The 27,500-nt window shown below is 44.3% G+C and overlaps 1 protein-coding gene across 6 annotated transcripts in view; it reads right to left on the bottom strand.

Moving 5' to 3' along the window:
* Positions 1-27,500, bottom strand: part of fhit (fragile histidine triad diadenosine triphosphatase) — a 208,918-nt gene that overhangs the window by 114,378 nt on the left and 67,040 nt on the right. For all 6 annotated transcript variants that reach the window (XM_042090343.1, XM_042090345.1, XM_042090347.1 and 3 more), the window contains one exon: positions 25,999-26,135. In XM_042090343.1, the coding sequence (XP_041946277.1) occupies positions 25,999-26,104 (106 nt within the window). In that variant the 5' untranslated portion in view covers positions 26,105-26,135. The remainder of the gene's footprint in view (positions 1-25,998; positions 26,136-27,500) is intronic.

Genomic DNA, 27,500 nt, shown 5'->3' with positions numbered 1-27,500 from the left:
AGTCACACTGTACTTTTATAAATAAGCTAATAGACCCAGTAGATCTACGGCACGCCAAGAGGGAGGCAGAGAAAAGCTCCTTATGGTTTACTGTTGTGAGTCATCATCATCTGCTAGTGAAGCAAGAGGCGTGTGGCCCCACTGCAGAGGCTACATGTCTCTTTTCTCTTGAGTGCAAAACATGCAGCTCATCTCCCGCGGTCCACGAGGGATTTCACGTATGTTTGGCGTGTCTGGAGCATGTACGACAAGGAGGAGAGGAAGGACTCTTAAACGTGTGGAAAAAACACAGAGGTGCACCTGCAGAGGTATGGGAATACACCATGGACACACACACACACACAGTTTATGGATATGCTAAATGTATATACAAATACATGTAAATACACACACATGAGATGCATACGAAAGACCACATGAATATGCAAACAAAACCAGATTACCAATCATGCTCACAATAATGAGTGCATGAGCACAGTCACAGAGGCATATAACAGAGGCACAAACTCTAACACGCGCACACACACACACACACACTCACTCAAAGAATGATTTAGACCAAAAGAGAAAGAACAAATAAGATTCTTTGTAGCATGGATCTCAGTGGCATATCTGCTGGCTTTGCAGGAAATTTGCATTAATTGTTTCTCAGAAAAGTTCAAAGAGAAGAGAAGAAATAATTAATGTCTCAGTACTAAGAATATCAGCATCTCGAGGTTCATCCAGCACAAACCTGAAGTGCCACACAATACAGTATATAGCTCGCTCTCCTAAAAATAATATCACTTAAGACCATATGAATAATAAGAAATACTTGGCCAAGGTCAATGTTTCAGTTTTCATACTAGTTGAAGGGGCCCAGGTTCAGGAGATGTGCACTGAATATCCTCTTAAAACCAGGGAGGGACGCATGCACACGCACGCAGACACACACACACACACACACACACACACACACACACACACACACACACGCACACACACACGCACACGCACGCACACAGGGACAGGCAGAGACATAGACACAGACAGAGATATACACACAAATGCACGTGTGCACACACACAGAAGCACACACACACAATGCTGTTAAGGGCCTGACAGACAACTCTTGCCATCCTGCTGGTTTTTAAGATTCTATTTTGAAGCAGTGGTACTGTTCCCGCTGCGGGCGGCACACTGACAGCTCTGCCAACCCCAGGCCAGCACACTGCACAGATAATCTAAACAGGCACGCTTCTGCTCCACAATTATAAAGATATATTTGTCAATTACAAGGAGAATGTTGATCTTTTGGATCAATCAGCTTACCAATCATGTCTGTCAGTGGCAATAAAGATGATGTTAAATTACTTGGAGCGCAGAGGCACGCGGTACCCAGCATGCTGCTGGATCTCCCAGACCTCCTGCCCCCCAAACCCGACCAGCGCAGCCACCTCCAATTAACAGCAATTAGCCTGTGCAAATTGTGTTTGTGTGCTGCATAATGCCACCCTGGCTGGCTGGCTGGCTGGCTGGGTGGCTGGGTGGGTGGACAGTGAGGCCTGGCGTTACGACCAGGCACAGCTGCAGGGCCTCGGGTGCCATGGTGGGCAACTGTCAGGATCCAGGCCTCCCATGGACCATCAAACTGCCCCATCCACCTCCCCTGCACTGCCTGTGATCGCACCCACCACGCTATCTCACCCCACACACACACCTTCCTGAGTCTGGGCATGCACCGCACTGTCCATCATTGTCCAGACCACCCGCGCCACCACCCCAACCCAAAAGGGGAATGCCACGTTTGCTTGAGTAGCACAACCAGACCCCCCCCCCCCCATATCCCCTCTGCAACCCCACCCATGACCAGCCTCCTGTCTCTCAACCCCACCCATGACCAGCACATGACCAGCCTCCTGTCTCTCAACCCCACCCATGACCAGCCTCCTGTGTCTCTCAACCCCACCCATGACCAGCCTCCTGTCTCTCAACCTCAACCATGACCAGCCCATGACCAGCCTCCTGTCTCTAAACCCCACCCATGACCAGCCTCCTGTCTCTCAACCCCACCCCATGACCAGCACATGACCAGCCTCCTGTCTCTAAACCCCACCCATGACCAGCCTCCTGTCTCTCAACCCCACCCATGACCAGCACATGACCAGCCTCCTGTCTCTCAACCCCACCCATGACCAGCACATGACCAGCCTCCTGTCTCTCAACCCCACCCATGACCAGCACATGACCAGCCTCCTGTCTCTCAACCCCACCCATGACCAGCCTCCTGTCTCTCAACCCCACCCATGACCAGCACATGACCAGCCTCCTGTCTCTCAACCCCACCCATGACCAGCCTCCTGTCTCTCAACCCCACCCATGACCAGCACATGACCAGCCTCCTGTCTCTCAACCCCACCCATGACCAGCCTCCTGTCTCTCAACCCCACCCATGACCAGCACATGACCAGCCTCCTGTCTCTCAACCCCACCCATGACCAGCCTCTTGTCTCTCAACCCCACCCCAGCGCTGAGGTGACACAAAGTTGGTGTGTTGTAAACTCTGTCCTCTTGCTCATCCTCTATCCGCCCCACTCTTCCCCCTTTCCTCCCCTTGCCACCTGACAGGTGCAGTCCTCTCCCCCTTTTCCCCCACCACCTCCCTCCTCTGACAGGTGCAGTCCTCTCCCCCCACCACCTCCCTCCTCTGACAGGTGCAGTCCTCTCCCCCCACCACCTCCCTCCTCTGACAGGTGCAGTCCTCTCCCCCTTTTCCCCCACCACCTCCCGCTCCCACTGCTACCAGTGGTGTGAGGGTAGTGAAGTGCCACCAACGTCGCGCCTGTCACCACGCTCAGGGAAACACCAAACAGACAAACCCCGTCTGCAGCCTCTAAACAATCGTCCGTAGCCTCTCCTCTGCCCTCCCCTCCTCTCTCCTCTCCTCTCCCCTCCTCCTCCCCTCCCCTCTCCTCCTCTCGTCCTCCTCCTCTCCCCTCCCCTTCTCTCTCCTCCTCCTCCTCCTCTCCTCTCCTCTCCTCTCCTCTTCTCTCCTCCTCTCCTCTCCTCCTCCTCACCCTGGGGGCGGGGGGGCTGTTGTGTAAAATCCAATTTCTGCTTGACAGCCCCGCTCCTGTGGAATGTCTACCTGCTGCTCGTCTGGAAGCGCACGTGTGTGTGGCCTCGAGCCACGTCCGGCGAACAAAGGCAGAGGAAAGCATCCCTCACTACACACACACACACACGTGTACACACACACACACACACACACACACACACACACAGCGCTCCATCCCCTCCACATGGCGTTGAGCCTGCAGAGAGCGGCCACAAAAGAAGTCGGCCCATTCAGCGGCGCCACAAAGGAGTGTGTGTGTGTGTGTGTGTGTGTGTAGTGAGAGCAGGAGGGAGAGAGAGGGAGCGCAGAGACACCCCCCTCCCCCCAACAACCACAACAATTACAATGCTGCACAAAACAAACAATGGGAAATTTACAGCTATCTGTGGTGCACGGTAGGGTTGAGACACTGCTGTGACATCAGAGAGGCAATTCCAGATTTCCACTTTACTTTCAAAGCTGAAGGTCTCGCGCCTTTGTGCGTTTACTCCATTTTGTGGCACATCGAGATCCAGAGCAACCCCTGAACCATTCATCTCTGGCTAACAACTACTGTATACTCAGTTAACCATTGCCCTCAGTGTCAGTCTACAGCGTAGTAACAGTCTAGCACTTCATGTTTCCATTCAATGCCATGAGGTACAATAAATTTATAGAACCTGTGCTTACAGTGTGTGCAGTCATCTGTGACTACACGGACAGCCGAGCTATAAGGACAGGAAAGCTATACGCTAAAAGGTTGTGTCTGTGCATGCAGGAGGAGAGGAGAGGGGGGTAAGAGAGAGAATGAGAAAGAAAAAGAGGGAGAAAAATAAACAAGTGCATTGATCAAAGCGAGCTGTTGTAAATTCCTGTGACACCGAGGTGTGACATGTCACAGCAGATTGCTCTTAAAGCCGCCGCAGCGACTGTTGTGCCCGACCATGAAATCTCCAGATGAATTTTCTGAAACGATGCCTGCCGCCGTGGAGCAGTGTGCGTGTGAGGCAGGCGGGGAGTTATGTGTCCTGCGTCCTGTCTCGTTTCGCCTCCTCCCTGCTTGTGTGAAACAGCGTTTCGTCGCTAGGTCGCTAGGTTACCGTCCGTCAGCCACGCCATTCTCCCACAGTTCAGGGGGCCTGCGTTCGAAGCGGGGGGGGGGTCGGGGGGGTGAAGAAAAGAAGGTCTCGTCCTCCGTAATGCAGGACATACGCCATCAAGCATGATTCTCCAAATGTCAGGAGGTCATAATTAATAAACAGGACACCCTCGGTAGCAGGGCCTCGCACGCTTCAAAGGCATTTTTTTCTTTTAATCCCAAGGCACACCTCATGACGCAAAGGCTGCAAAAGAGCCCTGGTACTCCCCACTGCTTGTTAGATGGAGCTGGTAGTTTGCGGTGAACATTTTACTCAACCCTATTGTGGAAAAAAAAGAATGTGTGCAAGATGGTTATTATCGCTCCCCCTCCATTTCAGCGGAGACTTGGGAACAACAGCCGGGCTCTGAGAAGGCAGTGCAAAGAAAAAGCAGTAAAAGACAGAAGACTTCCTGCAAATGACAGGCCACACCACCCCATGTGTTACTGCACACACAACGCCATGTGAATCATGCACTGGCACAATGTAGACACACACACACACACACACACACACACCCAAACATATTCACACACATACACAAATGTATTCACACACACACACACCCAAACATATTCACACACGCACACAAATGTATTCACACACACAAACACACGCACACACACACACACGCACATACACACACACACACGCGCGCACACACACACACACACACACACACGAATGCATTCACACAGAGCATAAAACCAGAGCTGATAACTTGAAGGTCCCATGATTTGTAGGTGGCCAATAAGAGGTGTAATTTGCACTGTGTCTGCTCTGAATCCAAGCACACTAATCAAGCAGAAACCCCTTTCAACATGACTACACATCTATCATTTAGTCGGCTTTCACAGCGCAAACATAGCCGGAGAAAATAGAGCAAAACAGCCACTAGTTGACTGCACCTTAGAGTTCTGCATGAAATCAACATGAAATATTGTTCTGCAAGTAAGAGTCTTGCTGGAGCTGAGATCTTTCTCTGTGACGTCCTGATTTAACAGGTTCCATCGGCTGCAGGTGTGAAATTGCATCTGCTACAGTTTATGCAGCTTACAGACCATTACTGCGGCTCTGGCTTGCTGAACAGAGCCTGGGGCCCACATACACACAACAAAGGGGCAAGAGGCAATGCCAAGAACCTAACGACAGTCCTAATGGCAATATGGCAGCTGGTGGCAGCGGACACTTGTCTAATGACAGGCGAGGTTTGTCCACCTCAACTGTGTGTGCAGTGAAACAGGTCACTTGTCTCATTCTGGCGTGTTTCCATTCGTCTGTTTTCAGAGCTTTAATCATCTTTACACAGTGGAAAAACAGTGGAAGGAGGAAACAGTCTCTCAATATATTTCTTTCTCTCTCACACACACCGACAATATTCAAGCTGCATAACACCTGGGGTTTGTTTTCATATATTGCAAATAATAATATGGATGTGAGGCAAGTGTGTATGAGATTACTTGCCAAAGCCATCCCCTGATGGATCAAAAAAAATATTGCCATTTTTAGTGTAAACATATATATAAAGGCACGGGAGATAAATCATTGTTTGTTGAAATATGACACAGTATATTATACACAAATACTGAAAGTGTGATCACATAACATGACAAGCTTAACATTACGGAGCCCCTAAGGGGACATGAGCAAAACAAAATCTAAAGTTTAGTTTCATGTGCTCACGTATAAAATACTTAATTAGCTTCACTACTTTATTAACAAAGTTAATAACAAAGTTAATAAAACACACACACACACACACACACACAGCAATATGAACCAAGGATATGTCTAACAAGGCTGGCTAAATGGCCAAATCCTTTGACCCTCCTCCCACTCTCGTCCACCTTGTATTCTCCAGGGTGTTAAACCAACTGTACAATTCAGCATTTCCCAATACTCACTCTTAGCCCTAAACCTGCCTCGAAAAATCCCTATGCGTTGTATGAATATACATTTTCAAAAAGGTAAAGAGGTCTCTCCTACATGTATGTGTACATGTACGTGTGGTGTGGCGTGGCGTGTGTGTGTATGTCTGTCTGTGTTTGAGTTCTCCATATGCTGCATTTTGGTACATCAACACACACCTGTCGCAGTTGACGGAGTCATTAGTAATAGGAAGCAATGGCACATCACCAAATGATGCTCTCCTACACAACAAGCACTCAGCATGGAGTGGGCACAGCTCTCTCTACAAGGACACAAATGCTACTTCCCTTTAAAACAACGTTCAGCTCTTTCAAGAATCAAGACTAGAGAGAGGAGGAGAGTGAAAAAGAAAGCATTAAGGTAACAGGAGTGGGAGGGAGAGAGAGAGGAGAGAGGGAGGGGAGACAGAGAGAGAAATGGAGAGGGAGAGAGAGAGAGAGAGAGAGGGGGGGAGAGAGAGAGAGAGAGAGAGAGGAGAGGGAGGGGAAACAGAGAGACAGAGACAGAGAGAAGGAAATGACAAACAATGCAGGTGCAGTGATAACAGAAAAAAGTTAGCTGCATAGCCTCCGCACTGAGCTTCTGCACAGCCTCCGCACTGAGCTTCTGCACAGCCTACGCACTGAGTGTCTGCACAGCCTCCGCACTGAGCTTCTGCACAGCCTCCGCACTGAGTGTCTGCACAGCCTCCGCACTGAGCTTCTGCACAGCCTCCGCACTGAGCTTCTGCACAGCCTCCGCACTGAGCTTCTGCACAGCCTCCGCACTGAGCTTCTGCACAGCCTCCGCACTGAGCTTCTGCACAGCCTATGCACTGAGCTTCTGCACAGCCTCCGCACTGAGCTTCTCACTGTGGGACACCTGTCAGGTTGCAGGTGTCCCCTTGCCTACAAATCAACTCTCAGAACGGACAGTTGAGTGAGGAAGGAGACACAGACACAAAGACACAGAGGGAGAAAGAGAGAAAAGGTATGACAGACTCAGACTCAGACACAGACACACACACAGACACACACACAGACACACACACAGACACACACACAGACACACACACTGCCTGGCGAAATAACAAGCATCGCAAGTGCAGTGGCCAGTAGCAGTAAACAGGCCCCCATAAGCCACCAGCGCTGAGCTCGTCAGCACGGGCCGCCTGTCAGGCAGCAGGCCTTTTTAAGATGTAAGTGATTATGGGCGCTCTGACCTCGCCATCTAATGACTGGCCCGCTCCTGCAGGACCCTGCGGCGGGCGGCCCCCTCCGCTGGCGCTCATTTACATGCATTAGGTGGAGCGCGGGGTCAGTGGGGTCGCCCAGCCCCTGCCAGCGTGCCAAGCTCTTGCCAGCTGCCCGACATTCTAATGACTGCAGAGGTTCCCCAAACCCTGGCCCTCTGGGGGGACCCGCCCCCCTCCACACACACACACACACACACCTCCACACACACACACACACACACACACACACACTGCCAGTCTGCCACTACCCATTGTGCCTCCACACCCATAAAGTAGCACTAACAAGCACCCGTCAGGACGATTAGTTGCCTAACTTGAGCGACATTGAAATTTTAGCAGGGTGTGAATTTTTCAGTGCTCTTCAGTGAGATTTTGCTCTTTTTTGCTCCCATTAATAGCCTTAGTATCAAGTCGAGTTAAGCTGTATGCCCCTGTAATATGAATACGTGTGCACAGGACTGGCCACAGACACCATCTTGACCGATGTCATATTGACAAGTTCTATGTAATTAAACCAGGGGCATTATCTGGCGATCGGTTTTCTCTTCGGACACCGTGGAAACGAATGTCATGACACGTATGACAGGAGGACGTTGTGTTAAATCGGCCCTTTAGAGATGTACGCGGGGTCAAGCACACACTGAGTGGCCGTGAGGGAGAGCCATAGGACACTCTCTCCGCAGCGAGGGACGCAGGAGTAAGGTCACCTAACGTCCACACTATTGAGTGAGTGTCTCTAAGGGGTTCTGCCGATAATGAAACGTGTGCTGATGGACATCCGTGTATGATCACTCAGACAGATGAGCATCGCTCAGTCACCATGACGACCAAAACAGAGTAGCATTACCACTACAGGACTCTCACACTATTACTTTAATATGACCACAAATGATCATGAAACTAAACAATACATCTGACAAAAACAATCAAAGACTAAAATGCCATTGTTGGTTACTGAGAAGTTATTTGTCTCTTCATAAAACATATTTAATGACAGATATAATGTTTTATATGCACAAAAAAAAACAATGGCTAGAAGTAAAAAATAAGTCACCAGATAAAACTGTACAGTAACTGACATCACACACTCTTCTACTGTAATCACATCTGTAGTCAGGGTTGTACAGTATGGGCCCATTCCAGACACACCACAGCCCATGTCTATTTCACTTGAACCATTCATATGGCTTAGTGATGACGATTGTAGCTTCAAACACACACTATACCATATTATTCAATGTTAGGCATATCCTCAAACACACCATACCATATTATTCAATGTTAGCATATCCTGCTGCTGTACTTGTAAATGGCTGAGGTAGTTCTGTTTGACCTTAGTAACCAAGTGGCATAGTGGTGCAAGTTATGTAAGAGCAGCAGAAGTGTTGTGTTTTCAGGACAACAGGACAACAACAAAACAAGTTGCAAAGTGTACAAGTGGAGTAGTGCAAGGCAGCCATTGTGGGTCCAAAGTCCAGGATGTTATGTAGCTGAGGGTGGAGGGGGGAGAGAGTTCAGCATCCTAACAGCCTGGTGTATGAAGCTGTTGGTGAGTCTGGTGGTGCGGGAGCGCAGGCTTCTGTACCTCTTCCCAGAGGGGGGAATATAATATAATAATATAATATAATAATAGTCAATATATAATAATAATAATAATAATAATAATAATAATAATAATAATAATAATATAATATAATATAATATAATATAATATAATATAATATAATAATAATAATAATATAATATAATATAATATTATAATATAATATTAGTCAATAATATATATAATAATAATAATAGTCAATATATAATATAATAATAGTCAAAAGAATAAACAAAGATATTTAATGGTGTATCATAAATCCCTCCACTTATGATCAGCTTATCACAGGGGTCCACGCCGTGCCGGCTTAACATTCACAGAATTAATTTCGCCCAACAGAGGCATCACGCCTCGCCATGCCAAAGCAATCTACCCTGGCGCCTTGTGACAGACTGGTGGCGGGATTCTGCATGTTCGTTATCCAAACGACTGATAACCCGTCCAGCCAGCGAACCAGCAGCAGCCACCCCCTCCCCCGCCCCCAATCCACTCCCAACGCCTGCCAATCCCCCACAGGCCTCCACTGGCCGCTCCGCGTTCCCTTTCTCCCAGCCCGTGGCTGCGGTCATTCGGCGCTCAGGCTTTGGAGAAACTTGGGAGTCACTGAAATGCAGAGTCTGGAGACGGAGCTTGTGTCAACTTTGCGCCGTACTTTGTTGACTTTCACAGAGTGTGCTTTTGGGGGGAGTTTCAAAGGCAAGTGATTCAAATGCTGTTTCTTTCTTCACATCTCCCAGATGCTCAGGTTTTTTTTTTTTTTTCTGGGTGGATATCAAAGAGTGTTTTTTTTCCAGGACTTAAAAGGATAGAGAGAAAGCAACAAGAAAAGAAAATTTAAAAATCCATAATAAAGTACGTTGTTATAAACTTGCCAGTCTGTTGTACTGTATGGAAAGAAGTCTCGTTATAAAGGCAAGAGTTGGTGCTGGTGAATGTAAAAAGAAGCGAAAATTAGCAAATATTTTATACTTAAAGTGGAATTCAAAACCTGGATATTTACAATAATATATATATTTGCTGCAAACATTTGTATGTGCCTCCACCTCATTTCCAAAAGGAAAGCATGAGAAAGTAATAACAAAAAAATAGCTTCATTATGTCTATATGAAATCTCTCAAAGTAATCATAGCATTTTCACATATCATAATCTATATTTAATCATGCCATCGCTGAGGTTCCACATGTAATCATAGTTTTCTGCCCTCCATTACACAAGTGAAAGAGCGTGGAAGTGAAATGAATAAACGAGACGATGTCCAAAAAAAAATTTAATTTCTCATGGAAGCCGATACTTTATTTCCCAGTGGGGGCAAAATCAAACCTGGAAAGGGAAAAGCTCCACCAGATTGACTTTGATTTTTCTGGCTCAGGATAGTGCGGGTATGTGGAGATGGCTGCGCCATGCCTGCATTGCCCGGGCACGTGTGTCCATGCGCTGCCACGCTTTTGCCCAAGCCCTCCAAGAGCGCAAGATGAAAGCTGTCCAGTGGGGTGCCAATCAGATTGTGTCAATGCAAATCCTACTGCTAAGCAGGACGTTCCGGGGTGATCGACCGACAAGAGCGGCAAAAGTGTCCACTGTCCATGTCTGTGGTGAGTAAGCAGGCCAGCCCACCTCCACATGGTGGATTCCTCCATTAGGACTCCAGGTGGGGAAATCATTAAATATTGGGGGTAAGTCTGTTAAAAACGCTAAAAAATTGCCCTAAGGTGATTTGAATTATGAGGCACAACAGTGTACACAAAAAAAGCCAATTACACGGTACCCTGGTCATATTAATTAATGCTGTACATGCACAATTCAGGGGTTCCGAGAAGGGGATTTGGGGGCAGAGATGAGAATCTCCTTAAAGAGGCACTTACATCCATTGTTATGCTTTGAAGGAGTCGATGGACCTGACAGCACGGCAATCATTTGCTTGGTTAACTTTATCTTTGACGCTTTTGACATACTGATGAAGTATACCTCATCGGACCAAGTCAGATGTTGTATCAAATTAAACGTTTTGGACAAAGTCTCCCTCAACCCGCAGGCAGGCTGCCCCTCCCATCATGACACACTGCCAGATATTCATGTAGCTGAACATGGCTCACCCTACAACTGGCTTTCTCTCATTTTCTTTTTTAAAGTATATTTCTGGGGTTTTAGCCTTCATTTAGACAGGACAGTAAAGATTGAGAGGAAGCGAGATGGAGAGAGAGAGAGAGAGAGAGAGAGAGAGAGAGAAAGAGAGAGAGAGAGAGAGAGAGAGAGGAGAGAGAGAGAGAGAGAGAGAGAGAGAGAGACAGGGAAGAGAGAGAGAGACGGGGAAGAGAGAGAGAGGGAGAGAGAGACAGGTAAGAGAGAGAGAGAGAGAGAGAGAGAGAGAGAGAGAGGGAGGGAGATTCAGATTGTTCATAAACAATAACGTTGATCAAGATCAATTGTCTTGTTTATCCATCTGTAGATTTGACTATTTTTGAGTGTGTCCTTTTAGGTTTGATTGGTGACGCCTGAGAATCAAAGAGGGCTTCAATGCTGACCTCTGGACTGTTCTAATGACTAATGAGCCCTCACTAAGCAGAACCACAGGGAAGAGTGCACACCCATACACAGAAGCCACATGCAGGAGCTGAGAACACTAGATTAATGGCTTTCCATTTATACCCACCAAAACAAAATGTGATGATCCACTACAAAAATGTCAGAGCGAGGCAAATATTTGACAACCAAGAAGTGGCCCATCATCCCATGCAAAGTAAACTTGTGACTGATGAGGCGAACCATGGAGAGACGACCTCGAGGATTGGAGGTCACTGGACCTGTTAGTGGTCCGCCATGGCTCTGACAGACTGATGAAAGAGAAGCAATCAGAGAGAGCATCCCCCCCCCCCCCCCCCCCGCCCGTATACCCCCCTACAGGCTGTCCTCTCAGTGGGGAAGGCATTAGACCAGACACCAGAAACGTCTGATTAACCGGGTGCAATAACCAATAGCATGGCGTCATTGCCTCCGCGAGGGCGGGGGTATGTAATTACTATAATACCGTGTATCACTCTTCTCTCCTGACTCCCCAAATATGTATGGGCTTTTACAAGCTTTCATTACCATTTTCACACTATCAGGAACCAATAATTTGCAAAATAGCGACACAGAATTTGATTTCATATTAACCGTTCATCCATCATTGGGATCAATACACAAACGTTTAAGCTGCCACCAAAAAATGCTCAACCATTACCATGACAATGAAGCATTAATAAAATAACCAGTTTGGCATAGACAGCTCACTGTTGCTGTTACTGGAAAGTAATAGGAACACACAGAAATGAATCACATAAAATGCAAGTCCACTGGACAGTAAAAGCACATATCGTTAACCATGCAAACCTCTATCTGCAGAGGGTCAAGAGCAAACGATACAGAACATGGAGCTTCCAACACTGTGGAGATTTGATTCTCGGAGATCACTGTTACTGAATAAAAGCGCCATATTACGCTTGGGTTTTTTCTCCAAATGGGAAACATTCACCTTCACACTTTTGAAAGTACACATGGCGTCCTACTGCCTGTACCTGGATGCGCCGTAAAGACGCCTTTAGTAGACTGCTTCTCTGGCAATGTCCTTGATTAATAAAAAAAAACCTTCTACTGAGACGAAAAAAGAAAAAAACAAAACTACCAAAGTCATGCTATAGAAAGCTCTTGGCTCATTGTGTAAATGCAAGCCGCCAAATCCTCATTTTGTGTGCCGTTGTGTGAGTGTGAGTAAACAAAAACGAAGTAAGGATTTCTCATCCTGGCGCTCATCTGTTGTGAGCAGTGCTGATTCTGAGGCATTCTAATTTTAGGCTGTCAAATTAGGAGCAAACTAACTTTCAGGATGGAAGAACATCCTTGTATAGAGTTTCGCAACAATTACGCCGTTGTGCAAAGTACCTTGATGCTACTTCCTGCATTACATAAAGGACAATGCATTACTGGTGTATTTTACACACAGTGAGGCCATCATTTGAGACAGACCACGGATTGCACAGATGGATTTTTCAATTATGTGTGTGTGTGTGTGCATCTGAATGGACTAATTAGATATAAAATTGTGCCAAAATGCATTTAGGATTCAACGACAATGACAATGGAAAGTAAATCAAGTCATAGAGCCTAAACAGCCAGGCCTCCACAGCATTCAACACTTGTTCTTTCAGTCTATTTTCTATTAAAGGCCTTCAGATTTGGGCCATTCTTCTCTTTTTTAGCACAAATGGCTTTCAAAAGCCTTATAAAGCCCAAGCTATTTGATAGTTAATGATGATTGATGTTTCTGAACTGGCTTCTGAACTTTGCTGATTAAAACTCTTAATTATGAACAGTATTGCATTTCAAGACTGCATTCAGTGAGGTAAAGCTGAATACGTAGCCAGTCAGTGAATTTGAGTTTCATTTGAGTTACAAGAATCTTTAAAAAATGATTTGGAAATCCATTATCTTTGGCAGTAGTGAAGTGAGAATAATTTGAAAATAATATGTTCATTTAAGGCATTAGATAAATAATATTTGTATAATAAAACTCTTGAATGCATATATTTCTTTTCATTTCATCTTGACAATTGTCAATTTAATTAATTTCTACAACCATTCAGTCTTCAGATTGAGATATGCGATATATTGAAATCCATGGCGCTCACGTATCCATTTCCAAACTTCATAAGAGAACTGCTATAATACCGGAGGGCATCATAGACCAAACACATAGATGGTCAAAGGGGAGATTTTTCAGTTAGGACTTTATGTATTAGTGAACCCCAACATCCATTCATTCTATAATGTTCACATTATGATGCTCTTGGGTGTTGCATGCCTGGCCATACATATCTACATATCTATGTGACATACCTTGCATTGCCATTCAGTTTTTGCAATAATCAAACCTGATTCTATATCAGAAAAACAAGGGTCACACATCTCTACATGAGGTCTTGGGTGTCATTTTCCTATAATAATGTATAGTTCGCTTTCCCCTTTAGGAGTCCATTACTGAGAGTTGTGGTTCATTAGACCCCACATAAAAAGACTATTAAGGTGTTGACTTGCACCTGCTTTTGTTTTTCGCCCCTTGTCTTTTCACCACCCTTTCTTCAAATCACTTTTTCATTTCCAAACAAATCTGATCACACAGCTCCGGGGTATGCTGTACACATCATAATAACACATCATATGTCTCCGATCTCTTCTGAAAATGTCATACCGCACTGCTACATATTCTACAGTCTGACTTCATCAAAGCACTGCGCTCAACAGGTACCTTATTACTTTTGTGTCCTATAGGCAAGATGGTTTCCCTTCAGTGGGTGATAAAGATATGCTGTCTATATGTTTTTTTTTTGTTGTTGTTTTTTTACACAAACTGCAAAATGACAACAAGATGACCCACAACGAACAAAACACATTGTTGAGAGAAAAGCACTGCAATTCACATTAGAAAATTATAAAAAAGAGCCATAACCAAGAAAATCAATCCTACATGTAGAATCCACAAATGCATTTACCTCAGAGAATGGCTCATGGGCAGCTCCCTCAGTGAGGGAACTGCTGTTTTTGCATTTCCAGGTCAGAGGTCATGACTCCCGGCTGGAAAAGGTGGGCTGCTCAAACTAGAAGATGATGGCGGAGGGGACATTGTGGACACTAGAGGGTGAAGAGATCGAGTGCCCCTGGGCCATGCACACATGGAAAGGGGAAAAGCAGGGCCACAGGGGAGCCAGCAGCAGAGTTTGTCTGTAGGAGCTAAACCTCACGTTGGGTGAAGCTCAAGGTTTTCCAGTTTGTTTATTCTATGTACCAACTTTCAGCTATGGGTACAAGAGCGAGAGGGCAAGTCTGTGGGCACCTCGGACCTCACCTAGTGACAAGGTGAGAAATAAGGCTGGCTGCGATTTCCTTGTGGGGAGAGAAGCCGTGTGATTGGTGGGCGCATCTGGTATGGGTACCTCCCCAGGGAAGTGACTCAGGCATGGCCAATGGAGGAAACAGCTCAAGGGCAGAGCAGCAATGCAGCGAAGGGGGAATAAGTGTCCTGCCTCACAGAGAAGTGATGGACACATCTGAGGGGGAATAAGTGTCCTGCCTCACAGAGAAGTGATGGACACATCTGAGGGGGAATAAGTGTCCTGCCTCACAGAGAAGTGATGGACACATCTGAGGGGGAATAAGTGTCCTGCCTCACAGAGAAGTGGCGGACACATCTGAGGGCGAATAAGTGTCCTGCCTCACAGAGAAGTGATGGACACATCTGAGGGGGATTAAGGGCCAATCTCAATTCTCTATTTTACCCCTTCCCCTTCCCCTTAGTTTTGCGCGTGCACGTGAGACGAAGGGCTATCTCAATTCTCATTTCGATCGAGGGGTAGGGATAAGGGCAAGGGGTAGATACCCCTTAAAACCAAGTAAGATCGGGAGCTTACTTGAAACCGAGGGGTAAGAGAAATACCCAACATACACCGCTCACACCGGAAAAATAAGCACACCGAGAGATTCATTGACATGAAATGTTGGCATTAATAAGGATTATAAAATTAAAATGGTAATTGTTTTATGTTGCATTCAATCTTGTGACCATATATTGAAGGTCCTGTTCTTCACGAGGAAGTTTTCAAAACATCGCTGTTTTGTGAATGTTAACAGCACATCATTATTTGCGCGAATGTCTCGCATTTTACATATTTCCATGTCTACCCCGCGAATTGGCAGCATACCATGTCAGAAATGTAAAGTCCAACAGCAGCTAAATTCGCTGAACTTTTTTACCGCTCGTCTGATATGAATGCTGCATAGGCCTACTGCTGCCGACTCATCGCATAGGCGATTGCTTCTGATGTCAAGTAACGACCATTTGGATATTATTGTAAAATATCAAAGGAGTTGTGGGATGTTTACATAGCAAACTGCATGTTTATTTTGTCCCCCATCCCTGTTTCATTCACCCGGACCAAGGTAGGCTGCGAACAAACATAGGCACGTTCAACTGTTAATGAAATAATTCCTGAACGGTTTTATTCCGAGCTGAATTGCAATTATAGCCTATTTGACAGAAGACAGGTTGCTAGTGACAAAATATTAGCTTTCAGTGTGGTACGATCTCAGTAAATTACGTTAATTCAAGTGTTTCAATCATCCAGCTCTCCCTTATGGTTGGCTAGTGGTATCTCATTTCCAAGGGGAATATTCTTCACCCCGATGTCTTGCCACTCAATTTCGAGGGACAAGGGCTAGGGGTAAGATGAAGGGATAGGGGAATGGGAAGGGGTAAAACAGAGAATTGAGATGGGCCCTTAGTGTCCTGCCTCACAGAGAAGTGATGGACACATCTGAGGGAAGGCTGGAAGAAGAAGCTGGGGAGATGAATGTCAGGGATGTCCATGGTGCTGCCAGTATTAACACAGACTGGTCAGAGAGAACAATGGATGGATGGACAGATGGCTAGCAGGCTAGCAGATGGCTAGCAAAACTGATGCAATCAGATGGAAGACTTTTCCATAACTATTTTGAAGTCATGCTATAAAAAAGTTTCTTTCCCTTCAACAAACCACAAAGCAAGTTTTTGCAACTTTTCATGGTGATATACAGGTGGGTTTCAAAAAAATTGAATATCCTGAAAAATTTCATTTTTTTTCTCCCTAATTTATTTCAAAAAGTGAATCAGTAACACTTTACCGATGACACTGTCATGACACATGAACCCTAACCCTAAACCTAACCCTAACTTGTTATGACAAAAACCGAATGACACTTAACAGAATGTGTAAAATTTCATGACTTTTCCCTGACAAAAAAATTGAATTTCCATTACCTACTATAGAATGAATCGTACAATATACCGACCAAAGATTTCAGAGTAGCTGAATAATGAGAGATGAATAAATTCACTTTGAATAAACAAAGCAGCAGTAAAGCTAATTACCAGGTATACACCAATTCTGCCTGGAAATATATTTGCATTAATGCATTTTGGCAAGTACATTACACAATTCCCAGACTTTATCAAATTTCCATGATATTCCAGAAATTCCATGACCCGTGGGAACCCTGATTTTTATTCTAATATTTTGAAAAAACGATTTTTGATTTTCATGAGCTGAAAGCCATACTCATTGACACAAAAACAGAAAATGGGTTGAAATATTTCACTCTATATGTAATGAATCTAGAATATATGAAAGATTCACTTTTTATTTAAATTAGGGGGGATTAAGTTTTTCACCTTTGAGACCCACCTGTATTTGGTTAGAGATGGTTGGAGACTACTTGAAAATTGAAAGATACATTATGCATATTAATGCTAAAACTGAATACATTTAATTGCTTTAAACAACAGTGAATATAAACAACTAAATGTTAACTTTTTTCAAACCTCTATGTTTTTTTATGGCCAAAAATGAAGACAGGAAAAGAGACCCAAAGTAGATATATACACTCTGCAATGTCATACCTCAGCATTCAGTTCCTATTTGTGCTAATTTAATTCACCACTGTAGGAGGACAGAGCCAGTCCAGCCTCTTGATATTAAATGATGAATAATGACATGTTAATGCTTGGTTGGGACTCCCCCACCACTACCATTAGCAATCAGTCACTGTCAAAGGGGTCAAATATTTGCATGCAAGCACCAGTGATCTATAATAAAAGTCTTCTTTATTATAGAGCCGTGGTAAGCATCTTCAGCAGGGAACCTTGTTTAACAGTTCATGCTGCACTGAAATGTTCAACCTTCAAGCAGGCATTTGTACAGGGGATCAGATCAGCCAAGGAACAGGACAAAGTATGGAATCCCTGGCATTTCCCTAATATCACTGTGTCTGCAGAGGCCTTTTGACATGTAATTCAGTGGACGTCATTCTAATTATGAAATATCGCTGCAGTCTTTACCTGCTATTAAAGGACCTGCCTACATTTCTGGATGAATACAAATATTCTAACCTGTGCACATTTGTAACATGGCAGATGTTTTAATGAATGTGAACAAGTTGGATATCTGTGCAGGAGGCACAATATCCACATTCAGACATCTGCATAGCATGTCACATATTCCAATCTCATCAACTGTTCACTCCTGGCCCAGGGCCAGACGACCATAGAGATGAATATGACTCAACAAGCATGTTACATATATGCAAACACCTCTAAATGTAAAGGCAATTCTCCAGGAATTGTGAAACAGATTGCACAGTACAGCATTATGTTATTGCTATACTGAGAGCCATTTAGTGACATGAGAGGGGAGTTAGGAGTGGGTCGGTCTGTGTCCACCTGCCTCAGGCTGATGGTCTGGCTCGTGATCTGGCTCATTTACTCACGACTGCTATTTGGGTCTTGTTACATAAAGCTGTTTAGGCTATGATATTTATTACGAGTTGTTTTGAAGTGGTGTTTGGGACAGTAGTTGCTTCCTCCGGAGTATAAGCTTGTCCTCTGTCTGGGTTTTCATTTAATTATAGACTAATTAGACACGTCTGCAAGGGTTTTATACCATTGCCTCTTGAAATGCACTTATGAAATAGTAGACTTGACACTGTGTGGAGGAATGGGAGAGGTTTAAATCATTCATACTTTGACTGTGTCAGTTTCCCATGCTGCACATGTATAGTTTTGATCTATTCGGTCTCCTAAGAGGGACTCGGGGTCCATTTAGAACAGTCCTGCTCAATAATGCTGGATTGAACTGAGTGCAAACAGGCATGCGCACCTTAACCAGCCATGCGCACCCCAGTGTGCAAACAGCCATGCGCACCTCAAACAGCCATGCGCAGCTCAAACAGCCATGCGCACCTTAACCAGCCATGTGCACCTCAAACAGCCATGCGCACCTCAAACAGCCATGCACACCTCAGTGTGCAAACAGCCATGCACACCTCAAACAGCCATGCGCACCTCAAACAGCCATGCGCACCTCAAACAGCCATGCGCACCTCAAACAGCCATGCGCACCTCAGTGTGCAAACAGCCATGTGCACCTCAAATAGCCATGCGCACCTCAAACAGCCATGTGCACCTCAAACAGCCATGCGCACCTTAACCAGCCATGCACACCTCAAACAGCCATGTGCACCTTAACCAGCCATGCGCACCTCAAACAGCCATGCACTCCTCAAACAGCCATGCGCACCTCAGTGTGCAAACAGCCATGCACACCTCAAACAGCCATGCACTCCTCAAACAGCCATGCGCACCTCAGTGTGCAAACAGCCATGCACACCTCAGTGTGCTCGAGAATAGATCACAGCCACCTCTGATTAAACTCACAAAATCTGCTAGTTGGGCTGTGCAATTAAATCAAATTAGCTGATTAATCAGAAATTATTACCGGTACATCTACATTTATTCATTTAGCAAAAATGGTGACTTCCGACGATTATGAAAAATGTTTTGCAACATTATTTTGAGTTATAAATCCTGATCTCAATATTGACCAACATTTTTGCCATAATGGAGAAAAGCTACGTTAGTGACCTCTGCCACATTGTCATCATGGTTGATTCAGTTCCAGTGAGATTCCACACACCTCCTCATTTCATCTAACAAGGCCACACTCTGAAATAAAGCTACACAGACAGAGGTCTAGTTTGATTTTGAGTTTGAGTTTACAGAATAACTGTGCGGGCTTCCTCCATCAACCTAGTTTATACAAATCTATTAATTTAACAGAAATAAAAGAGATGAAAGAAGCAAGCATGAAGAGAAAAATAATTATTTAGTGAGAGAGAGGATATATATGTGCCCATATGTTTTCAAAAGGCATTTGCACTCCAAAGGAGTAAAGAGAACTATGCATATAAACCTTTAATTAGATACCTAATGTAATGTCTTAAAATATTTAGCCTTCATGAAAAATGCAAATGGAAGATCTTTTTTTGTTCTTTCAAACACGAGACGGGGGAGGTAGAATCATCTAAACAAACACCTAAGATGAAGTCCTTCCTCCCCCCACTAATTGTGCTGTGAGGCCTTTTTGAAACTGCCTGTGAAAAATTAATTGCCTTTAAATGAAAAAGCATGCATGACAGAATAAATGTTTCATGGTCAGAATATGTGAGGGTGGAAGGGTGGTGTGAGTAGGGGTGTGGGGTGGGGGTGTGGGGGGGGGGGGGGGCTGGGACGACATCCAGGGGAACATGAGGACACTCTGTATTACTCCTGGACAAATATTCAGAAAACTCTCTCGAAAGTCACCCTCGCCACTAGTCCAACACCACCACCACCACCCTTACACAGACACACAAACACACACTACCCAGCCTCCACACTACCCAGCCTCCACACACACACACACACACACACACACACACTCCCCAGCCTCCACACTCCACAGACACACACCAAGCACCCCAGGATTGCCTAGCTAGCTGCGGCCTGTCATGGCGGTGATATGAGTGGGCTTTGGCGGAGACATGCGAGACGCTGGTGGCGCTCATCTCCCACACAGCCTCCCATGGACACACACACGCTGAAGATGAAAAGGTCGATGCTCTGCTCTTCCTCCAGCTCAGAATATCCAATGACCTGATTTTTCCCCTCCTCCTCCTCCTTTTTTTCATCTCCGTCTCACCCTCTCTGTGTCCATCTCTCTTTCTCTCTCTTTCTCTCTCTGTATCTCTCTGTATCTCTCTCTTTCTCTCTCTTTCTCTCTCTGTATCTCTCTCTCTCTCTCTCTCATATGGTTGGCGGCACAGAGGCACAGTGATCCGCGCAGCCGACTGGACAAGCAGGGATAAGCACGCCAGGGGCTCCGCTTTGCTCTGGCCTGGGTTGTCTGAAGACGAGAAGTGAGGGAGAAGGGGAGGGGGGGGGCAGAGATCACAGGGCACCAATCACAGAAGAGTTAAGACACATGACAATGTTTAACGGGAGAAGCTGAGAAGTTGACAATCTGTCATGTAACTAGAGAGTTGTCGGAGGCCATCAGACGGAGAGTGCAAAACAGCTCTTCATCACATGGTCACAACATTCACACACTCACACACACACACACACACACACACACACACACACAGACAGAGAGAGAGAGAGAGAGAGAGAGAGAGAGAGAGAGAGAGAGAGAGAGAGAGAGAGAAAGAAAAAGAGGGAGACAGGCTCAACAACAACAACAATAACAACAAACTCCTAAACAAATCTTCATGCTCCACCAGCAGTGTTAGAGCGTATTCACAATGCAGAGAGTTCCTACTTGCTTACCTAACAGCAGTGTTAGAGCGTATTCACAATGCAGAGAGTTCCTACTTGCTTACCTAACAGCAGTGTTAGAGCGTATTCACAATGCAGAGAGTTCCTACTTGCTTACCTAACAGCAGTGTTAGAGCGTATTCACAATGCAGAGAGTTCCTACTTGCTTACCTAACAGAATTAGCTATTTATTTATCCCGTGTACATGGACATGGCGACTTCGGAAGGTTTACAAACAAGCTCCTGAAATGCTATGGGCAATTTCGCTTTAACAGGAGGGAAAAAAAAAGTGTAAAAGCCAAGCCTCCATTGCCCACAGGTCAGGTATTTTTCCGCATGTTTACGACAAATGATGAAAGAACTATATCTGAGGGAGGAATAAGGCTAAAAAACATCTACAACAAAGCTACCCTACAGCAAACCACCTCCACAAACAAAGTTTTAAAGAAGATAACTAGGAGGAGAGATCACACAGTATCTGTAAACGAGCTCTCCGTCTGACTACAGGAAATGGAAATGCATCGGTCCGGCTTCAGCCATCATGTGCTGACCAAAGCTTAAACCTTGTAGGTGGAAAACAGCTTGTCAATGAAAGTTTCATGTTGTATTTAATTAACTTTTGTCTTTTTGTCTTTATTTCAGATAGCTGTTTGCTGAGAGGGCTGCCAGTTTAAAAGCTACAGACGGCTTTCAGATTTAATTAAAGCTGGCCTACAGTTCGCATGACCCCTTCTGAATGCTACAGTGCACATTGCTTCTGTTTGATCTACTTCAGAACGCATTGACTGGGAGACATATCGGACTCTAGTTGACATTTATCAGAGAAAGGAGGCGCATAGCGTTCAGCGTCCACCTGCAGGCTATATTTCAAAACACAAAAGAGCCGCATAATATTGTAATACTGCTCCTTGGGTGTGTGTCTACTAACGTGCTTTAACAAGAGTAATGCTTTCAGAATGAAATGTGAAACTCCCTTCCTCCACTGCCCAGAAAATGTATACATCCTTGGGACGACAGCAGACAATTCAACTAATTATGAATTTTAATAGGATTACAAAAATATGGTAATTCCATTTGGGGTCTTGTTTTAAATTAATGGTTGTTGTCATTACAGCTACAGTTCTTTCAAAACAAAGGCCTAGTCCACACGTACCAAACCGATCTTTTTTTCCTCCGTCTTCCCTGGAACCGTATCAAGAATATTTGCGTCCAAACGGATCCATCTCAACACGACTCAACACGTTACTTCATACCCCAGGCCTATAGGTGCCACTGTTTCTTTACAGAAATTGACCAAAACTTGCGCTTTACAAACAGACAGAATAGGCTACGACGAAATGGCTAGAGCAAGGAAACCAGAATTGTTTGTGTGGACTGATGGTGAACTGTCAACTGTAAAACTAATAAACTTTATTTTACAGTTTGTGAAGGGTGCAGTCCCGTCCTTTATTTGGCTAAAGCAGGTAGGCCTACTAATCACCTTTACTTTCTTTGGTTGTAGGATAGTCCTTGATTCACATTAGTTTTGGCTATCACCGCAATTAGGCTACTAAACGCAAGGCTTACCTAAGTTCTAGGCTATTCTGTCGCCACATTTATAATATTGCTATAAAACCTTCGTTAGTAACAGTAAGTTTGCCTGCATCAAATCGCGCATTTGCATTCAGTGTGCTACCATCGGCTTAACGTGAGTTCTAAGCGTCTTTGTATGCTTATATCTGATTTCACTCGACTGTGAATGCATGTATATATGTTGTAAGACATGTAAAATAAATGAATGACACTGGCACTACGCACAAATTAATGTAGCCTAAACTTACACCGCACTTTCCTAATAACTTAAGTTCTCTCGCGTCACTGACAGTAGCTAGAATGCATAAAAAAACACCAGGAAAAACAGTGTTCAGTCCACCAAGTCATAAGCTATTGGCGCTGCGCAGCACCAGTTGTGATATTTATCTTACGGAGTGTAATCGTAGGTAATGTCATGTATGAAAACTAGTATTGTTAGGCAATACTATAAGTGCAAGTCCAGGGCAGCTGAGGTGTGGCGATGGCATCATCGATACGCAAGCAGGATGTGCGGTTTCGCTGTCTAAACAAATTCAAACGGGCTACGGTTTCAGATTTTTCCACTCTGGGACCAGGTTTCAGAAAAGTGCGGTTTCGGGCAGTGCGTTTACAGGATTCGTTTGGACGCTCGGCCAAGACGAAGCAAAATCTCTGCGTTTAACCTAAAAAGCGTCTCCGTGTGGACAGGCCAGTGAGGTGTTATACAGTACATCTACCTGAAGTGCTAATTGACTAATTGCTAATCCCTACGCTAATCTACATAAAATCTCCCATTAACCTCACATTCCTTCACTGAACCAAAGATATAAAGCAAATATATAAAACCAAAGATACAAAACCAAAGATATAAAACCAAATATATAAAACCAAAGATATAATATCAAAGATATAAAACCAGTTTGTCCCTGACCTTTGACCTCAAAACGGACCTTTCAGTTTCTGACCACATAAAAGATCACTATGGTGGTGCATATGGTGGTCTCATCTTGTTCCACAACTCCTTCCATGTTGTAAAGGAATGTTTTGGACTGTGTGTGTGTGTGTGTGTGTGTATGTGTGCATGCTCTTTCATATCTCCTTTTTCCCTTCTGTCTATCAATGTTGTACATACTTTATGTGACAACTAGTGAGAGGACATGTCAAGAGAAGTGAAATGATGCTGCTGCGCTGAAGCAGTAAAACAGTTCTGAAACCATAGTCCAATACAGGGTACCTTGCATTATGTGTTTTATATAAGGTAGAGTTCTGTTTCTCTGAAATGAAAGCATAACTGCAACATAGATTATGTTTAGTATTTTGGATTCCAGTAGACTAGGGCTGAGTGCTGTTTATGTTGTGCCTGTTTTCAGGGTCAAAGACTTTCATTTTTGTGTAGCGGATAGCTATATAGAGGCTATTTTCAGATAATTGTGGCATGCATTTTTATTCATGATATAATTCATAAATGTTTTTTTAATAATGTACTAAGAGTGGCTGTTTTTGGAAGCATTTAAAGACCTAGATTTTTAATACCTGGAAACTGAGAGAATCCACTGTGAGTTTGTTAATTTGTTTTATGGTAATGTGGCCTGCCTTCTCTTGGTACCTGATTATGCAGATAGAAAGAAACATGACTCATTATAACTATATTTGAATTTTATCCACAGAATAATGTTTTGATCATAATGTTTACATACATTAGAATGTCCAATTGCCAGAGTTTAAGCATTAATAATGTGTTTGCTTTTTCATTGGCAAATTATGGTGGATGATGCTGTATCCTTGGCTTCAAAATACATAACATCACATTATATTTGAAGCTGATGATTTGCAGTCATTTGTTAAAAAGCCCTCATTTGCAGTGTAAAAGTGAAGAAAATCACTTTTATTGATGCAGGGAGTTTGTGCTTTGCAATCAAATCAAATTTCAGTAGCCAGACCTCTCTGGACAGAGCAATTATGGGTGTAACCTTTCTGTAATGTCTACTATGACTGTCTTTGCCATTACTTGGATGTTTTGTTTTTTTTACATTTTACACACATGCGCACACACGCACACACACGCACACACACGCACACGCACGCACACACACACACACAAATATGTTGAAATGTGGTGATACAAAGAGACACAAGGCTCAAAGTTTGCCTGCTATCATTTGAAAGTTTTCTCTTTCTCCTCCTAGGCAGCATTATATCATCTCATGTAGAGTGCTATGATTAAATCATGATAATATATTCCTTGTGGCCTGAGAAGGCAGTTGCCTCTCTTTAGACTGAGGCATTAACACTGAATAATCCCCCCAGTCTGAAGTTAATCTAAACATAGAGGTTGCATAAGGTAGAGTAGCACTTGAGGAACACAAGCACAGGGTAGAAGACTTATTATTATTCCAAAAAGAGAATAAGCACATTTTTCAAACAAATCAGCAATGAAAATCATGCAAATGTATGCAAGGTTTGCATTTGGACGTTGAGAAGTAAGATTAATAGACAAAAGCATTGAGTTTTTCACACAGGAAGAGAGACATTAAAGAACAATTGACAGTGATTGGGCTCTCAGTTGTGCCTCTATCCATAACAAAGAAAGTGACTGTCTTTACACACAACACCAAACTTTATAAGCACTTATGCAACCTTTTCTTGGGCAAAACTTTACCTGAAAACTTCCTCCTCTTGTTCTGCTGTTAACATCTGTTTGTGTGACCTACCCATTAGGGTCAAAATGAACTTAACTAAGAACAAACTGTTGCTGAGCAACCACAACCCATTACGCACACAATGTTCCACTGAGAGCTAAGAGAAACAGAAGAGAGAGAGAGCCAGGGAGAGGGAGAGGGAGAGAAAGACAGGCAGATTGAAAAGAGAGAGAGAGCCAGGGAGAGGGAGAGGGAGAGAAAGACAGGCAGATTGAAAAGAGAGAGAGAGCCAGGGAGAGGGAGAGGGAGAGACAGACAGGCAGATTGAAAAGAGAGAGAGAGCCAGGGAGAGGGAGAGAAAGACAGGCAGATTGAAGAGAGAGAGAGAGAGAGAGAGAGAGAGGGAGAGAGAGAGAGAGAGAGGGAGAGAAAGACAGGCAGATTGAAGAGAGAGAGAGAGAGAGAGAGAGGGAGAGAGAGAGAGAGGAGAGAGAGAGAGAGAGAGAGAGAGCATAAGAAGGAAAAAGAGACAGAAATAGGCAAGAAGTGAGAGTGAGTCTTTCTTACTTGGTGCTGAATTGGAACATTCAGTCGACACTTTTTGTTCACGCTACAGCTGACACGGAAGGATACGTCCAGGCACCACTGGTTTGCGGTTGACCAAGGCGAACGACAGCTCTGTCTGAAGGAAGACAGCCGAGGCCTTGATGACGTGCTGTCCAAAGCGGAGAGTAGTCATGGTGTTGTAGTCAAAGAAGTTAATGTCACTGCTGAAAGAGATGAAAGACAAAAAGGAAAAAAAAAAAAAAACATTTATTCAAAACAGAACAAAGGAGCGACAGAATAGGAGTGGTAGCCAATAAGCAAAAGAATATTCTAAAACTGATAGTTCCGGTCCTTGATTATGGTTGACTGAATCGTGTTTGATGCCGTTGTAAAATCCAGCACAAACATACACCTTGGCCGCATTCCGTTCTATATTACTGCGCTACCATAACTTGATACAAAAGTTAAAGTAGCTGCGTCTCGACGTTGCTTGGCAACCATTCAGATAGAGGAAATATATTTCTTGGTGGAATGATTATCAATGAATAAATCGTTACATTTCTCGTTGCTTTGCCTTTACTTTGTGAAACTTTGCCAGGTATTTATAGCAACAGTTTTAGAAAAGCAATAAGCCACTCGGGTCGGTAGGTTACGCTGATTCTACAACAGCTAAGGGGGGTTTTAGGCACTCCGCTAGTGCGTTGTGCCTAACAACGCCTCTTAGCTGTTGTAGAATCAGTGTAACCTACGGTCCCTCGGGGCTTATTGCTTAAATAACAACCACACGAGTCAACAGAATGTACACTCAAAACAAAAACAAATAAAACTCATCAACAGGACATACAGTAATGACATAGATAGATGAAGACATGTTTTGCTGTAACATACCATGACTGCTTTTGTGCAAGAGTTATTCCCCATTAAAGGCCCAATCTACTGAATGAATTTTCTGACAGTCTTTGCTCCTAGTGCAAAGAACAGCGGCAGACAGGTTGTGCAATGCATAATTTATCAAACCCTTTAGCTCTCTCAGTCAGACCATAAAGTATCCCTCTTAGTCCGTTCAGCAATGATACTGCATACTGTATAAAGCCAGCCACTGCCATGTTCATTTTTTTGAACTCTGAGCTTTCCTTGAGCTGATGTGCTGCTGAAACTCTAGACTGACTAGGTATTGATACGCTGAATTAAAAAAAGAACCTGTCTACGCTAGCCAGGGTAAATTTGAGGGCACATAATCATTTCTCCATTTAGCCCTTCTGTTCACACGAAAGTAGCCTTTCTGACACCAAAAACTGTGCTTACTGAAAACAGTCGGAGATGCATAGATTTGGAAATGCTGGGTTTGCGCTTTGTGTGGAGAGGGAAAGCGAAGAGTTTGCAAGAGGCCTTAGCTAATGCTAGCATTAGCATTATCAGATGAAAAATGTATTTTTTTTATTCGGAGTGTCTTTTTACACCCCTGGTACGAACAGCCTTGGCCACACAGCTGAGCTATTCCCACCCTGTGACATAACAACAAAAAGACGTTGCTCACATGCACAAAAAACATGGCGGACATTCGTTTTTTCGTCAGCAGAAAGTTGTGT

The sequence above is a fragment of the Alosa sapidissima genome, chromosome 4 (assembly GCF_018492685.1).
Source record: "Alosa sapidissima isolate fAloSap1 chromosome 4, fAloSap1.pri, whole genome shotgun sequence".
Classification (NCBI taxonomy): Eukaryota; Metazoa; Chordata; class Actinopteri; order Clupeiformes; family Clupeidae; genus Alosa; species Alosa sapidissima.
The sequence above is the reverse complement of the archived record's forward strand: the minus strand, read 5'-3'. Positions and strand labels throughout refer to the sequence as shown.